Raw genomic sequence first — 16,715 nt, 5'->3', positions numbered from 1 at the left:
ATGTACTTAGGAAGCAGATCACACAAGACACCTCCAGACATGTCACAAGGCTTCTGTGCCCAGGATACAGCCAGTTAAGTGCTTTGAATCCAGGGAGTTCATGGAGGAAACCATGTGGGCTGGAGCAGTCAGAGAAGGCTTCCTTGAAGAGCTAAGTCTGGGGGTGAGACCAGGGAGGAACCAGCAGGGCATGCAGGCCACGGTCCAGCTGGGAAGAGAGCAGAGACGGGTCCGGCTCTGCCACTTCCCGATAGGTCCCCTCCGGCTTGACTGCGCAAGCCTCTATCTGTCTTGAGCCTCTGTTGCCTCATCTGTAAAGCGAGATAACAAGCCCAGCTTCACTGGATTGTTGAGAAGATTAAATGAGATGACGTTTGTGAAAGTGCTTTGCCAGCAATTGGCACTTAATGGAAGCATAGGAAATGTCAGCCCCACCCACCCCTCCCCCACTGACCCAGAGCAAGTCAGTAGATAGGCAGGCTCACCACTAACTGTGAGGCAGGACATGCCCCAGAGGGTACAGGGTGATGCAGGGTGCCCCCCTCATCGGTCAAGTGCACTCAGACCAGCATGTCCCCTTCATCTGTTTGTCTCGGCCCCCTAACCTTCGGCCTGCCAGCTCACCTCCTCCCCAGTGTCTCCCTCTCAGCTCACCAGCCGCCTGTCTGCCAGGAGCTTTCAAGGCCCAGGTCTCCGCCTCCCTTGAGGCCACAGAGAAGCTAGGGGCCCAGGCCTGAGGGGTTACGCCTCAGGTGAAGAATTTTCCTTCCCAATCCTGCTCCAGCTCCTGTAAATAACTTGATGGGGTCGAGTTAGGATAAGGACATGCATGACTCCTACCCAGGCTGCGGCCGCGGCCTCTGATAACACAGAGGCACCCTGAGGGTCTGAAAACCTCCCCCTACACTTACAGAGTGTGTTATTTACCAGTGGCTTCTCCCCAGAAGTTGGATCTATTTTGCAGTAACAGCTCAGACGAGAAACGCCCTGCCAAGCATGCAGCACCGGCTAAGGGCATGAGGTACATGTTTGTTCCACCACCACCAACAGAACTAGCCAGCGTCTCCCTACTTCCCTTTCAGCACTCCCTCCACAGAGCCCTGAAAATGGGTGCTTCTCATCACCCAGAGGTTGGCTGATCGCAGCCCATGGCAGCCAGCTTTGGAACTTCTAGCACAGACTGGATTCTGGGGACACGGAGCCAAAGCAGACAGACCTGGCCCTGCCCTCGAAGAGCTCCCAGGCCCACGTGAGCTAAGCTGCCCTCCCTCTGGGTCTCTCCAGGGCCCACCGCCCCTTTGTTTGGGTTCCGACTATTTACCCCTCCCCACCTCCCGGCTGCAATTCACCCACCACCTCCAGACTGCCATTTTCAGCTGGAGCCAAGAACCTACTTCCAGAACGCTCCCCACCTCAGCAGCCCTAGCAGCCCCTTCCCTTCACAGGACTAACCCAACTGCCTGTTCTGCTGACACTGGGGCAGGGACTGCTCCAAGGAGGACCTTTGCACTTGAGTGTCTGGACTTGTGACCATGGCCATGGCTCTGTGCCCAAGTCTAGCAGTGGCCTCTGCTCCCCTGCCCCACCCAGTCACCTCCCTTCCCTTCCCACCTCTCTTCTTCTCTCCTCCCCTGCCCCCTGCCCCTCCCTCCTCTCTACTCAGTCACCTGGATCCCAGGTTCAGATTCGCCCACCCCTTACCCTCCGTGTCTACCAAGGGGGCCTCAGCGGCTGCTGCGAGGAACCCTTCCCGCCCCACCCCTCACACCCTCCCCAGAGCCCTTTGGCCTCAGGCGTGTCCATGCTGAAGCCCCCAAGTGTCATATCATAGAGAACAGTGTCATATCATGGAGAACAGATGGGTCCAAAGTACATTACAGTTTGCAGGCTGGAAGTCAGGCCCTGCCAAGTATTGCGACCTGGGCGAGTCACTGTCCCTCCCTAAGACTCTGTTTTCCCCTCTGCAACCTAAACATTAAAATGCATGGATCCTCAGCCATAGAAAGGAGTGAAGTGCTGACACATGCTCCAACATGGATGAACTTGGAAAACACTGCTAAGTCAGAGGCCAGTCACAAAAGGTCACATATTGTGTGGTTCTATTTATACAAAATGTTCAGAATCAGCAAATCTATAGAGACAAAGTAGATTAGTGATTGCCTGGGGTTGTGGGGAGGGGAGAAAGGAAGTGACACTGTTGATGTGTACGGGGATATTGGGGAGGGTAATGAAAGTGTTCTAAAACTGATGGTTGCATAACTGTGAATACGCTAAAAACCGTTGAATCATACCAGTTATATAGGTAAATTGTATGGTATGGGAATTATATCTCAATAAAGCTATTTAAAAAAAAAAAACTTAGACTCCTAATTGTACCTACCTCATAGTGTTGTGAAGAGATAGAAATAATGTATGTAAAGTTTCTAGCACGTGGTAGGCACCAAGAAGTGAGTTATCATCGTTGTTACTATTAAGAGGAGGCCCAGGAGAGCCCTGCCCAGACTATCATGGAAGCCTTGACCTTTGGACTCTCAAAAGTGACAAGTCCAAACCCCCCACCCCATATATACCCTCATCACCCGAGGAAGCACTAATCAGCTGGAAAGGGCTAGTTTAAAGAACCCCAAGTCAAGGGAGCTGAAGCAGATCTGGAACTCCAAGCTTCCCCCTCACCTCCCTGCCCCTCACCAGCCGCCTCTGGTCAAGTGACCAGGCTGTCAACTAGCTTCTCCAGGATAAGGTTTCAGGTCAGCCAGAGTGTATAAAGACAGGTGCCAAGCCAGAGGCTGCAGGGACGACAGCAAATGACAGAGGGGTGATCAGGTCCCTGCTGCCACCTCCTGGGATGGAGCCCTGAGGAGCCTTAAAGAGACCCTATGCTTCCCCCACTTTGGCTGGACTCACAGGTAAGACCCCACTCTCCACCCCACCTTCCTCCTCCAAGTTCTCCCCTCGCAGCAGCCTATGGAGAGCAGCCAGGAGCTGTCAGGGGTCGCTAACCATAGCAGGACAGAGCCGGTAGAGGTTGAGTCAAGATGAGGGAACGGCAGCCCTGATGAGGGCACTATGGTGGGGCTGGGACTCCACCCCAGCTCCTGTGTCACTCACCCAGGACTCACTTCCCCCTTGCCCTGCTGGCTGCCTCTGCTGTGATTTTGCAAATCCCCATAGATAAAGAGGTGGCTTTCTCCTTAGTCTGACCCAGAGTCCCCAGGATTCCCCCAGAGCATAAAGCCCTTTCCCCATGAGGCCCCCTCTCCTGAGTAGGGGGGCCACCCCAGCTCTGCTCAGACAGCTTCCTCAGTGGGGATGCAGTAGAGGCTTTGCCAGGAGGGTGGAGTCAGGCAGCGTATCTCAGAAAAGGGGCTTCTGATCCCTGCTTCAGAGCCACCACAGAGAACTTGTTTCTAATGCAGATTCCCAGACCCCAGCTCAGACCTGAATCTCCGGGGCTGAGGGCCAAGAATCCACTCTGTAAACAAGCAGCTCAGGGATCCTGAGCTCTCCCTGAAGTCTGAGACTCTGGGTGGTGGAACAGGAACAGGTGCTAGACAGACCTGGGCTCTAATTCCAGCTCCATCCCATTAGCCTTACGATTAGCTGAAGCCCTGGAAGCCCCAGGGCCCTTGTTTATGAAGACAATCATAGCAGCTACCTTGTATGCCGTATAAAGGGGCTGAACTAGTCAATGCCTGTAAAGCCCTCAGCACGGTGCCTGGTGCAGGAAGCACTCGGCAGATGTTAATGGGTCACCATGACTCTGGGCGTGCAGGCTGAAATGTCCCATCCCTCACGTGCCCCAGCAGAGCACAGGAAGGAGGGTCTGCTCTACGCTTCATCTTTGCCAGTGGGAAAGTTCTGCTGGCTGCTAGGGCTCCCTGGGTACCAATTCAGGAGGCTGGAGTAAAGGGGGAAGGAGGTTAAGGAGCACCGGCCTCAGGGCCCCTGCCTGTGCCCACCATTGTGGCCTCCCCCTGCCCTGCCCCCACTTGACCAGTGAAAGTCTAGAGCCCTCCGCACCTGAGTCCACTCCACCCTCCCGTGGGGGGCTCAGGACAGCCTCTGGAATAGGCTCCAGCTTCACCCTTGGCCGCTGCTCTTGACCAAGTTCAGGCTCCAACACCTCTTGCTGCACCATCCCTTCAGCCTCACTTGTCTCTGAGCCTCCAGTCCATCCTTGACACCTGCACCAGCCTGATCCAAACACAGGTCTGATGGTGTCATTTCTCACCTTGAAAACACCAACCAGTCCCCATTCTCACTAAGTACAGCTGTGGCATTTGAGGCCCTCCACCAAAGAACACTGTGGACATCTCAGACCTTGTTGCCCATTTCCCCACCTCAGCAAGTGGGGTCCCTTGGTCAACTGGTCCTCCCTGGACCCCTCTGGCCCTGGGCCGTCCCTGTACCAGGCTGCACAGAGAACCAAGATAAGTAGCCCCAGTCCCTGCTTTGGGACATCCCCCCCCCCATCTAGGCAGGAAACCATTGCAGTTAATGAGTTAATTCTAGGGACTTCTCTGGCAGTCCAGTGGTTAAGACTCCACGCTTCCACTGCAGGCGGCACAGGTTCGATCCCTGGTTGGGCAACTAAGATCCTGCATGCCGCGTAGCGTGGCCAAAAAAAAAAAACCAGAGCTAATCCTAAAGAAGGTGTGGGACAGAGGCAGTTGAGGACAAAGGAGGTTCAGAAGGCAAGCCGTGCCTGATGGTTCAGCCCCTCTGGCCAGAGGACACAGGCGGCCCCTGGGAGACGGACCCAGCCCATGAGGCAAAGCCCACCAAGTGCTCCCTGCAGGGCCTGGCCCACCGCAAACACTCCACTGCCAGGGGCCAATGGCAGGGAATGCACTGAGTCACACAGCCCTGGGCGGGATCCCACCTCTGCTCCTCAGTTCCTAACTCTGAAAGTGGAATTAAAATACCTAACTTGCAGGATTCTTCTATTAGAGCCTGGGTGGCCACCAAGCTTTTGAAAAAGGGACACTTGTACAACCAGCAAGAGACACTAGAGAACACACCTCCCAAGGGCCTCCCTGCCCTGAGAGTCGGGCCCTCACATTCCTGAAGCCGAGGTTCCCAGCAGCACAGCTCCTGTCAGAGGAGGGGAAAGGCCAGGGCTTGAGGGAAGAGAGGCTGACAGGATGCAGGCACTGGCAGCTGTTCCCACACACAACCAGGCACTTTCATTCCAACCCCAGACAGAGGAGCCAGAGCCTCCCTGCCAGGGACTGAGCCTGCCTGGCAGCTGCTGGGCTTCTGCAGGGCAAAGGGGAAGGAGGACAGTGTTCCCCCCAACGCCTGCAGTGCTGTCCCCTCAGCCAGGCTCAGCTCCACGCCAGCCTCCCAAGGGGCCAGATCCTCCTTGGACCTTCTCAGGGAGGCAACACAGAAAGGCAGGCAGACAGGCTGTGGGAGGAGCACTGCGTGCCGTGTGCTGGTCTCAGCCTCTCTGGGCACATTTTCTTCCTCTGCCAAACTGGACACCGATGCCCACCCACCCAGCCCTCCTCGCCAAGCTCTTGTTCTATGTGCTTAGCACTTAATTCCCCAGAGAGGGGTTTTGCATGCAATTTAAAGGGCTTTGAATGCCCTCAACAAAAAAGCAAGATGGTGGATATCCACACTACCACATCCACTGGGGCCCCTGAGTGGAATGAACGGTGAAGGGGGCCTTATTGCCACCACAAGAACCTGGTTGGAGCTCTGTGAATTTGAGGAAGTCTCTTTCCATCTTAAGCCTCTCTTTTCTCACCTGTAAAATGGGTTTAAATGCTGTCCTGCCCTCTTTCCAGGGCTGTTTCAAGCCTAGTAGGCTCTGACACTGGTGGCTGGTAACCCTGAGCAAGCCAACATCTCTGAGCCTCCATTTGCTCACACGCAGGGAGAGGAAGGGGGAGCCTACCCCTCAGGAAAGTTGTGAGAATTCAGTGAAACTGTGTGTAAAGCTCCACCGCAAGAGCCTCACGCCCCATAGCCATTCCCTCCTCCGACCCTAAGCGGTGCCCTGGACTCTCGCACAAGCGCACGCCCTTCCCTGCACCTGGAACCCCCCTCCCACTTCTCCAGCTGCTGAAATTTTGCCCACCTTTCAAGGCCCTCCTCCCACCCCCCACCATGAAACTGTCCTAATTCTACCTCACAAACAAGAGGGTTTCTCCCTCCTTGGGGTCCCTTCTTGATGGTTCCTTCCTTCCAACATTGATCCAGCCCATCTTGCACTGCAGTTACGTGTGGGTGTGTCTAATGCCCCCACAAGACTCCTTGAGAGTTCCCCACGGGCAGGTCACACAGACTGTTTTTACTCATCTCCAGATTTCCTGGAGCGCCAAGCACAGAACTTAGCATGAGCTGGGTCTTAGGGAGGTCCATAGGCCACGACAAGGACTTTGGACTTTGTTCTGAATAACTAGGCGGGGCGGGGGCGGTTGGAGAGCTTTAAAACAGGGGAGTGACTTGATCTGAATTATGCTTGGACACTAGGTTAGGTCCCCATCCAGAAAATCTCCTCCTGCATTTGCTGTCCAGGCCTAACATTCCAGAATTGGTGCACAATTCCCTTTATGACTCAGTAATTTCAAAATGCATACAATCCTTATATGTAAGCTATATCTCAATTTTTAAAGTTTTAAAAATAAAAGTAAAATGTTAAGTGCAACTTCATGCCGGGAGAGATCAAAATAAAAGCACCCCCTTCCCCGGGGCAGGATTCAAAAGTCGTCCCTCCACACTATGACCCAGGCTTCTAGACTGGGATCCAGTGGCTGGTGAGCTCCCATCTCAACCCATCCTCCATCTCACCTCCTTCATTCCCTTTGGATAATTCTACACCTATCTGTGTTCCTGAATGTAAGCTCCTTGGGGGCAAGGGCCAAACATGATTCATTCCATATCTTTCCTCCCCTAGTACCTGCCATAGTGTTCAAGAAATAGCTGATCATTAAGATAGTCACTTACACCTTAGCATGAATTAGAAACATCAGCTCCTTCTTAAGAACAGACTTTTCTAGGGAAAGGCGACAGCAAGCATAAGAGTCCAGGGAGCCATGTGGGTTGAAGAGACAGGACAGGGAGAACCAGAGTTGTAGACCACAGTCCTGAAAGAAGCCTCAAGTGGTCACCCCTATCTTTTGGAATCCATTTCACCACTGGTGAATAGGTAATATATCATTCCCATTTACCCAAGAGAGGTTAAATAATGTATCTAATGTCCCTCACCCATTAGTAAGCCATGAAGACAGGGCAGGAACTCAGGTTTCCTCACCACAGGACCAGAGTTCTTCTATTACCATAGAGAAGGGGGCACACAGTCAGCCCACTTAACAGCTAACTCTATGGGACTGGCCCTGGCTCCAGGGGTGACAATGCTGAAGGATCCAGGATCCCAGCACACTGGGGGGCGCCGAGTGTGTGAGTTGGGGTGCCCATGGGCATGAACTGCCAAGAGGTGGCATCAGCACCAAAGGCCTGTGCCCGCTTCCCAAGGTAACCAAGGCTAAACCAGGACCCTCATGTACACATGCCCTTGGTCCACCAGCAGTAAGATGGGTGCAGGCACAAGTGCACCCCTGGGGGCAGGGAGGGGGCACAGTCCCCCTCAGAGCCCTGGGGAGGCCGAGCAGCAGAGGGGCCCAGGGTCAGTCACCACCCCCCCACCCCCGTCCCTCCACAGCAGAACACCAGCCCGGGAGTCCTACAGTGTTGGGAGGAAACATCTCTAGTCACAGGCTAAATATCTTTGGTGACAGAGAAGCAATCACAGGCTGAAAAGGACTGTGTTTGTTTTAAGTAAAGAAGAGTACATTCAGGCAGGCTTGGAGGAAACAACTATAACCCCTCATCCAAGATGGCTAGCAGTTTAACTGAGCCATGAGGCACATTTATTTTGTTGATTTGGGACGGCAGGGCCTAAAGCGATGAGACTTGGCAGGCTCTCTCTCCATACACCTCAGGGAGCAGGCCTTTCGCAGGAAGCAGCCTGAGGCTGGGGAAGGAGAACGGGGTTGGGGGGTTGCCTGTCCCTGCCTGAGCCTTTATACAGTGAAGACCCACCTCCAACTGGGAGGGGAGAGGGGTCAGGGTGAAGATGGCAAGACATAAGGGAGGAAAGTGACCTGTTCTTATAAGTCAAATCCACACAGCTAAGCACAGCCATGCACAGGCTTTTCCCTTATAAACACCCTCCTGATGCTGAGAGGGGCCTGGGGATGGACCCAGAGGGCATGGGTTCTATCCCCTCCTCTGGCCTGTCTCCTGCAGCCTCCTCCATGCACTGAAGCCCAGGGCTGTGCAGCAGCCTCTCTCCTTGGACCTCCGCTGGGCCCTGGAGGGACCGGGCAGAGCCCCTGGGACCATGGTTGGACTGAAGCCTTCAGAGGTGCCTCCCACAACGGCTGTGAAGTTCCTGGGAGCGGGCACAGCAGCCTGCTTTGCTGACCTCCTCACCTTTCCACTGGACACGGCCAAGGTCCGCCTGCAGGTAGGCGCCCTTTGGCCGAGGGTCATTACTCCCATCAGCGGAGGGGCTGAGTTCTCCACCAGGGCACCTGCAGTGTCTGCCCGCTCGCTCTTCCTCACAGCGGACCCTGAGCAGGCCACTCACCCCACTGCCCACAACCCTGCCTCACCACCTCCCCATCACCATCACCCAAGACCAAAAGATCTTAATTCCTTGGCAGGACATGCCAGGGCCCTTCATGGCCTTGCCCTACTTTGTAAGCCAAAAAGTGAGAAGTAGAAGTAAGGAATTACTGGGTGAGCTTGGGCAAGCCACTGACAATTTGTACCAAGAAAAACAATCCACGCTGTTCTCCCTGAGGATCCAACACCACACTGTGTACAACAGTCTGTGGGCTGGAAACTGCTACACAAAACTGTCATTTTTACCGGGATGTGATGCTGTGATCATGCTTTTCCAAGGTCCAGCCCCAAGCAGGCCCCCCTGCACACAGCCCCATCCACCCCCCACCCAGCCCCTCACACCGCTGCGGGGTGTCCCTCAGATCCAGGGGGAGAACCAGGCGGCCCGGAGCGCGCAGTACCGCGGGGTGCTGGGCACCATCCTGACCATGGTGCGCACCGAGGGCCCCCGCAGCCCCTACAAAGGGCTGGTCGCCGGCCTGCAGCGCCAGATGAGCTTCGCCTCCGTCCGCATCGGCCTCTATGACTCCGTCAAGCAGTTCTACACCCCCAAGGGATCGGACCGTGAGTGCTGAGGGGGTGGGCGGAAGCAGAATCTAGGCTGTGGGTCAGAAGACCAGGGCAGTGCAGACTCAGAGGCAGAGCTGGGGCGTGAGAAGTTGGTAACATGCTCATGAGAAGACTCTGAGCCTCCGTTAAGGAGGCTCTGGAGCCTTGGCCCAAGAGAGGAAGGCATCGAGCAGGGGAAGCCCCCAGAGATCAGCAGCAGGCCCAGAGAGGTGCTGGGTGGCGGAACACTGGCCCACTCACTCTCCTCCTCTCCAGACTGCAGCATCACTACCCGGATTTTGGCAGGCTGCACCACCGGGGCCATGGCAGTGACCTGTGCCCAGCCCACAGATGTGGTGAAGATCCGATTTCAGGCCAGCGTGCACACTGGGCCCGGGAGCAATAAGAAGTACAGCGGGACAATGGATGCCTACAGGACCATCGCCAGGGAGGAAGGGGTTCGGGGCCTGTGGAAAGGTAGGTCTGGACTCCAGGTTCAGGGGGTCTTGGGCAGTGATTTCCCTACCCTAGGGCTGGAGCAGGGAACTGGGCAAGGGGGGAGCCCAGCACGTGTATTTCAGCGACTCTAAAGGAACATCCCAACCATTGCAACATCCCAGCTGACCCACCACCCTGCCCCAAATTCAGTTCAGTTTGCCAACTCTTCACCACGTGCAGGACTGTAAGGGAGAGAGAAATGAATAGAAGACATCCTCGTGGCTCTCACAGTCACACAGAGGAGAGGGGACATGTCAAGGAGCAGCTATTCCACAGGGCAGGATGTGCTGGGTTCACGCGCAGGGGCAGGGCCGGAGGCAGGAGAGGCCATGCGGGCTGGGGGTTAGGGCGGGGGGAGGTGACGCACAATCTAGGCCTCAAAGGCTGAGCCGGCTCAGCAGAGAGTGAGGGAAGGGCCTCCCCAGCAAAGGCCCACGAGGATGACTGCAGGGCATGGAGAAGAAACAGAGGCCACTGGGGGAAGCAGCCATGAGGAGGGGGCTTCCTTGGGAACAAGGCTTTAGGGTTCCCTACTTGTCTGAGTGGTGGCCACCTTGACAAATGCTGTTGTCTCTCCCAGATGTGGCTGGGGCTCACGTGAATCTTGCAGAGGAAACAGTGACCCAGTGAAGGTTAAAGGCAGGACACCTGGGTCACAGCCTCACTTGCTGTGTGCCTTCCTGGAGCCCAGCCCTCATCTGTGAAACCGGGGCGGAGGGGGGGTCTTGACGCTCTCCAAGGGCCCTGCCAGGGCTACATCCTGTCACTGTTCCAAGAGCCTAGCCTCCCTCTTCCAAAGAAAGGCTTCCTTTTCTGCCTCTAGCCAGGTCTCAGGGAGGCATATCTTAATTCTGATAGATATTGCAGATTATCCTCTGAACTGTGGCCCAAATACAAGAGGGCCTCTCTGTTTTTTGTCTCTAAGATGGACATGGATAACCTGAGAGTTTTTAAACATCAGAAAGGAAAGTATGGAATCTGCCCACCTGAGGTGGGCTCCTCTGAGACCCCTGGAATGGGGCACCATGTCCCCCCCACTGGGGCCTGTGGCCTTGCAGCCAGGGGTTCCACTTCTCCTCTACCCCACTCATCAGCCCCACCCCCTCCCTGACAGGAACTCTGCCCAACATCATGAGGAATGCCATCATCAACTGTGCTGAGATGGTGACCTATGACATCATCAAGGAGAAGCTGCTAAACTACCACCTGCTCACCGGTGAGGCCCTGGGCTCCAGGCAGACGGCCCTCCCATAGCAGAGAGGGAACCCGGGACGCCAGAGAGTGGGCACCACCCACAGGCAACTGGGCTTTAGAAGGAGTAGAGGGAGGCGCAGTGCCCAGCACATCACTATGATGAGTAGGAAAGAACCCCGGACAGGAGGCCCGAGACCTGGCTTCCAGCCCCGTGCCACCTCTCCCCGTGCACCTTTAAGCAAGGGTCACCTTCTCTGACTACAGTTTCCTCCAACTAGGTGGTTGGACTGGATTACCTTCCAACCCTGGGACAGCCCAGTTCTGTTTTACAAGTCCTTACCAAGAGCTCCGCCCTGGGCACTGTGAGAGATTTGGAAAACACTATCCTTACACTCAGGGAGTTCACAGTTTCATGAGGGACAAACAGTGGACACATATGAAACAGAAAGCAAGGGCACGCCTCATCTCACAGCCCAACATTTGCTCTTCCCTAACCTGCGACAGACGACTTCCCCTGCCACTTCGTCTCTGCCTTTGGAGCTGGCTTCTGTGCCACAGTGGTGGCCTCCCCAGTGGACGTGGTGAAGACCCGATATATGAACTCACCCCCAGGCCAGTACCGCAGCCCCTTCGACTGTATGCTGAAGATGGTGACCCAGGAGGGCCCCACAGCCTTCTATAAGGGGTGAGCCTCCCCTCCTGCTGCCAGTACTCCCTCCTAGAGAAGCAGGCCTCCCTCCCCAGCTCCCTTCCTTCCCGCCATGTGGATTGTGTCTACCATGGGTCCACCTGGAAACACACTGGTGAACAGCACAGGTGTAAATGCCACAAAGGACAAGTATAAAGACCTACGGAAATGATTTTTAGAAAGAGTGGACCAGGTCTGATTTGGAGAGTCAGGGAGGCTTATCTGAGAAAAAGGTTTCTAGGCATAGGTCAAAGTGCTATCCCCAAACGTCCTGGGCAGGGGAGGAGGAGGGAAAGGTGGTTGGTAATCCTGAGACTTTTCTCGGACCCACCGCCATCACTGTGGACCACCACAGTCGGCAGCCCTAGTGCCCAATGTGCTTCATGTTTTCTTGCTTCTCTGCCTTGGCATTTACTGTTCCCTCGGCGTGGAATGCCTTTCCTGCGCCATCCACATGCTCTACATCTTAGCTGTCCTTCAAAACTAGTTCAAATGCCACCTCCTCCCTAACACTCTCAGGTGTAAACTTTCCCCCTCTGTGAACTTCAGTGATACTTCCTCCACACCACTTTTATGGGATCTACCACTTCCTACTTTGTATCAATATTATAGTATTTGTAAGTTTAAATTATCCCCCATGCTAGAGTGCAGGCTCCTTGCAGCCAAGGACTGTGGCTTATACAGTTGACCCTTGAACAATGCGAGGGTTAGGGGCATGGACCCCATGCAGTTGAAAATACGTGGACAATTTATAGTCGGCCCTCCATACATGAGGTTCCTCCATATCCCTGGTTCCACATCCACAGATTCAACCAACCACGGATGCAACCAACCGCAGATCATACAGTACTGTAGTATTTAATATTGCAAAAAGATCTGTGTATAAGTGGACCCTCACGGTTCAAACCTGTGTTGTTCAAGGGTCAACCGTATACATCTTCCATATCCCAGAGTCCCCAGCACCAAGGCAGCACTCTATAGTGTAGTCATTAACAATCGTCGTGACTGCTAAGTCCCTAAGTATGAGGCCTTTTGCTAAGCACTTCACAAATACTATCTCACCCCCCTGAACTGGGCCGTGTTCTCCACATTTACTGGGGAAGAGACCGAGGCTCAGGAAGGTCATGGAACTTGTCCCAGCTCACAAAGTCTGAATGGCAGAGCCACGGCTCAAACACTGACCGTCAGATACCACCCACATCGTCCATCCCACGCTAAGCTCTTTGCTTGGCCCTCTTACCTCCACCACTGAGGATAGTTTTCTGGCGTCCAGCGTTAGATTGGGCCCAACAAGCAACCATGTTCTCGACCCTGGGATGACGTCACAAAACTGAGTTCCAGCTGACAGTTCTTTTCCTGTAAGTGCCGCCATCATTTCACTCTTCAGCTGTAGCCACTTGTCTCGGTTTGTACTTTCACTTGGCAAACATTCACTGAGGATCTTGCGGGTGCTGGGCCCTGTGCTATGCGCTGTACCTTAACTCATTTAATCCTCTCGACAGCTCCGTGCGGTAGGTGTTGCTGTCCTCATGTTACAGATAAGTAAGCTGAGGCTGAGAAAGATTAAGTTCAAGAAGCTGGTCAAGCTAGGATGTGAATCCAAGTCTAATGCCAGAGTTCACATTCGTTGTGCCCGTGCTGTACGCCCTGTGAGGGGCCCAGGCTGAGGGTTCAGGAGAGGCCTTGGGGGGAGGTTCTGGTGCCCAAGCTGAGTCCCACGGAGCCAAGAGCGAACAGCCCGGCAAGGAGAGAAGGAGATATTCCAAGCAGAAGGAGCAACGTGGGCAAAGGTGTGGGAGGAAGCGTCTGGCAGGAGCTGAGAGGACCAGGAGGGGATTAGCGGAGAGAGAGGCTGAAGAAGAGGCAGGGGCCGGCCGCTCCCTGAGTCTGCGAAGCACAGCCGAGGGGGGCTCTCGCCCAGCCGCGCTACCTACCGCAGGACAGGCAGGCTTTCCGGAGAGCAGCTAAATTTGGTGTCACGTTGTTTTTGCCCCTCCAGCTGGAGGCCGAGGTCTCCGCAGGGGTGGCCACTCAGGTTGTAAATGAGCCCAGAAATACCCAGTAGCAGAATGGAGTCAGGTGGTTTTAACTGAGCTACTTAACCTCGGTTTCTGAAGAGAAAGAACTGGCAACAATCATAGCTACCTGATAGAACTGTGAGAATTAACTGCCTGACACAGTAACACGGCTCAAAATGTTAGTTTTCTTTCCTTTCCCAACTCCAGCTTCTGCCTAAATTCCTTCAGTAGAGAAGAAAATGACTGAACAATCTCAGAAAATGCTCGTGACTAACAGAAGGCTAGTCCTTTGGCACCAGCACCGAGTGGGGAGAGCGCATAGATCCATGTGGGACTCCAGTCCACCCACCTGACCATGTGGTTGTTTCTCTCATCAGATTTACACCCTCATTTTTGCGTTTGGGAGCCTGGAATGTGGTGATGTTCGTCACCTACGAGCAACTGAAACGGGCCTTGATGAAAGTCCAGGTGCTACGGGAATCTCCATTTTGACTAAGACAAGGCCACTTGGTACTTAACTCGGACAAAACCAGTTAAGGATGGAATAAAGCAGCGGGTCCACACACACAAGGACGTAGACCCACACATGTTTACAGAACTGTTTACTTGCTGCTGACTCAAGAAACAGAAGAGGAGGAAGGACTGTGGTCTTCAGTGCTTTGTCTTAAGAACACCTTTGTTTTGCACTGACAACATGGAAAATAAATTACATTAATTTGTGAAACCCATCAGGTTGGATGCCTAACATTTAGGCAAGGAAAAACAAAACATCCACTTGGATAAAACGGAAGTTTGCAAACTTACGTCCCCTGAAAAATCTGATTAGACGATGAATTATAAACAGGAAAGGGACAGGAGTGGCACGCGATTCACTTGGAAATCAGCTAAGGAGTCTACAGGGGCACCGCCAAAGCAACACAAAGCTTTTGACTGCAGCCTTCGGTTAGCCATGCATCATCAGCTATATTTGTAGCGTGCCTGCTGTGTAAAACCCGCTGGGATTCCAGGAAACGTGAGAAGAAAAGAAAACCTAGAACCTGTGTCAAAGGAGCACTGCTGAGCCAGTATGAGGCTTAGACCCATAAATGTTTGCTGATGACACTGGAGAATCAAGAGGGCAGCCTCAGTCTCTTTCCTGTAAAATGGGAGTAATAATCCCTTTCCTCCTACCTCACTTGGGGTGTTTATGAGGATCAAGTGAGAAGGTGGGCAAGAAAGCACATTATAAAAGCAAAAGCTCTGTACAAATGTAAATAGAAGGACCATGCCTTGGGAAAGATTTTGTAGGTCAGTGAGGAAGTGCCAGGGAAGAACTTTTTGAAAGACACAGTTGTCTAGAGGTGAGACCAAAGGAACCAGGGGTTTGGGGGCCAGGGGTGACAAAGAATGATGTGCAGCTGTGGGAGCCCCCCACTCCGTGCTGGACTGTGAGGCACCTTGAAGGGTGTGGAGTTTGGGGACAAAGAGATAAATACTGAGCTGAGAGCCTAAAGTACCAGGAATCAGAATTTTTGGAAAATTACTATGACTCAATAAAGGAATTCACACCTTGAGTGTGGGAATGAGAATAGCCACTTTTCTGCCTTCTCTTTCTTGGATGGAATCACCCTTTCTCGCTTCAGGCTTCCTGTGTGTCAGCGCTGGGCCACACCTGGCCCACACACATACACTGCCTTCTGCCCTTCTGCAGGCTGGCTGCTCTGTCGTTTAGGGGTTCGGCACCTCCATACGTAAAAGGCAGGCTTGAACCAGATAACCTCCTTCTGAACTTAACTGGCCATATTTCACATTGATAATTGGGACCCAGAATGCCAGACTTTCTGCTTCTTAGCAGCCTGTGTGGCTCTGATGACAGAACTGGGTTCAAAGCACAGACACACACACATACACACACACACAACTATTAGCAACCTAACCATGGGAAATTCTTGCACCTCAGAGTCCTACAGAGAAGTGGGAATGACAATCCTCACTTTGCAGGAGGTGTTCAGTGATGTCATCCTTCCTTCCCTACTCTGACTCCTCTGCACCCTGGGGAAAAACGAACATCCACTTTCCGAAATCAGCACTTTCCTAAATCTAAATCATAATTTTTGAGCATCTACATATACGAAGTGGAAAGTCCAAGCAAAAGCAAAAAAATAAAAATTATTTTGATTTAATGTCTGGTTCAGCTTTCAAATAAAAGCTATATTTAAAACTTTCTCTTTCTTTTGACTTGACAGCATGTGCAAATCATTTTTAAACACTTGGTCTTGATTTGTAAGTTCCTAGAGGCCAAGGACTATGCCTTCCATGAGTTTCTATGTAGCAATATTAACCCATCATCTATCCAGAGCACACTATTCAGATGATGCTGCTGAAAGAGAGGGGATAATGCTTCTGAGAAATATTTTGATTGAGATCAGAAGCCTAGTGACCTCCAACTTCAGGCTTTTGGGAGAGGGAAAACAAGATTGGTGGGAGGTCTTCTGAGGTTTTTCTGGGCAAAATACTAGATCTCTTTCCCCATTTCTTAAAGGCAGAGGTTGAACCAAATGACCTAAGACTAAAGTTCTGTGATTCTAAGAACTAAGAGCTTCCTCCAAGCCACAGGCATTCCCTTCCTAGTCCTGCCTCCCAATTTCTGCCACCAGGAAGCCAGGGATGCAAACTCCTGAGGTCAGATCACCAGCTGAGGCCAATACCCATTCCCCCACTGCACCCTCACAGACACCTACCTCCGTCAAGTCATTCAAAATGTTACCAAACCTGGCTTCCCTGGTGGCGCAGTGGTTGGGAGTCCGCCTGCCGATGCAGGGGACGCAGGTTCGTGCCCCAGTCCGGGAAGATCCCACATGCCGCGGAGCGGCTAGGCCTGTGAGCCATGGCCGCTAAGCCTGCGCATCCGGAGCCTGTGCTCCGCAACAGGAGAGGCCACAACAGTGAGAGGCCTGCGTACTGCAAAAAAAAAGTCATGTACCACAATGTTCACTGCAGCTCTATTTACAATAGCCAGGACATGGAAGCAACCTAAGTGTCCATCGACAGATGAATGGATAAAGAAGATGTGGCACATATACACAATGGAATATTACTCAGCCATAAAAAGAAACAAAATTGAGTTATTTGTAGTGAGGTGGATGGAA

The 16,715-nt window shown here is 53.2% G+C and overlaps 2 protein-coding genes and 1 long non-coding RNA gene across 8 annotated transcripts in view; 2 read left to right on the top strand and 1 right to left on the bottom strand.

Moving 5' to 3' along the window:
• The window catches only part of C2CD3 (C2 domain containing 3 centriole elongation regulator), a 131,510-nt gene extending 129,153 nt beyond the window's left edge, over positions 1–2,357 (top strand). For 2 of the 3 annotated variants that reach the window (XR_003428060.1, XM_027083356.1), the window contains one exon: positions 1,083–2,357. Coding sequence is in view for 1 of the 3 variants with exons in the window: in XM_027083356.1 (XP_026939157.1) it covers positions 1,083–1,139 (57 nt within the window). In the remaining 2 variants the exon portion in view is untranslated. Of the gene's footprint in view, positions 1–10; positions 871–1,082 lie in introns of those variants that run through there. The other variant, XR_003428061.1, reaches the window with a different exon arrangement.
• Positions 230–16,431, bottom strand: LOC113607754 (uncharacterized). The gene is made up of 3 exons (XR_003428062.1): positions 16,308–16,431; positions 12,810–13,122; positions 230–341 (listed from the first exon to the last, which is right to left on the bottom strand). It is a non-coding gene; the product is annotated as an uncharacterized LOC113607754 (long non-coding RNA).
• UCP3 (uncoupling protein 3) lies at positions 2,485–15,961 on the top strand. Of its 4 annotated transcripts, XM_027083376.1 has the most exons (7): positions 2,485–2,906; positions 8,260–8,479; positions 9,003–9,204; positions 9,466–9,666; positions 10,802–10,903; positions 11,386–11,566; positions 13,965–14,315. In XM_027083376.1, exons 2-7 carry the CDS (start codon positions 8,354–8,356, stop codon positions 14,077–14,079), a joined length of 927 nt encoding a protein of 308 aa, XP_026939177.1. In that variant the 5' UTR covers positions 2,485–2,906; positions 8,260–8,353; the 3' UTR covers positions 14,080–14,315. The 4 variants fall into 4 exon arrangements, with proteins under 4 accessions (XP_026939177.1, XP_026939173.1, XP_026939174.1 ...); XM_027083372.1 differs by lacking the exon at positions 2,485–2,906 and having other exon boundaries at positions 8,389–9,204; positions 13,965–15,961; XM_027083373.1 differs by lacking the exon at positions 2,485–2,906 and having other exon boundaries at positions 8,389–9,204; positions 13,795–14,069.
• Positions 16,432–16,715: the final 284 nt, after the last annotated feature.

Source organism: Aethalodelphis obliquidens, unplaced genomic scaffold (assembly GCF_003676395.1).
Source record: "Aethalodelphis obliquidens isolate GAN/ISIS:26980383/991018 unplaced genomic scaffold, ASM367639v1 scaffold50, whole genome shotgun sequence".
Lineage (NCBI taxonomy): Eukaryota > Metazoa > Chordata > Mammalia > Artiodactyla > Delphinidae > Aethalodelphis > Aethalodelphis obliquidens.
Note: the sequence above shows the minus strand (reverse complement) of the source record. Positions and strands in the feature narration are given on the sequence as shown.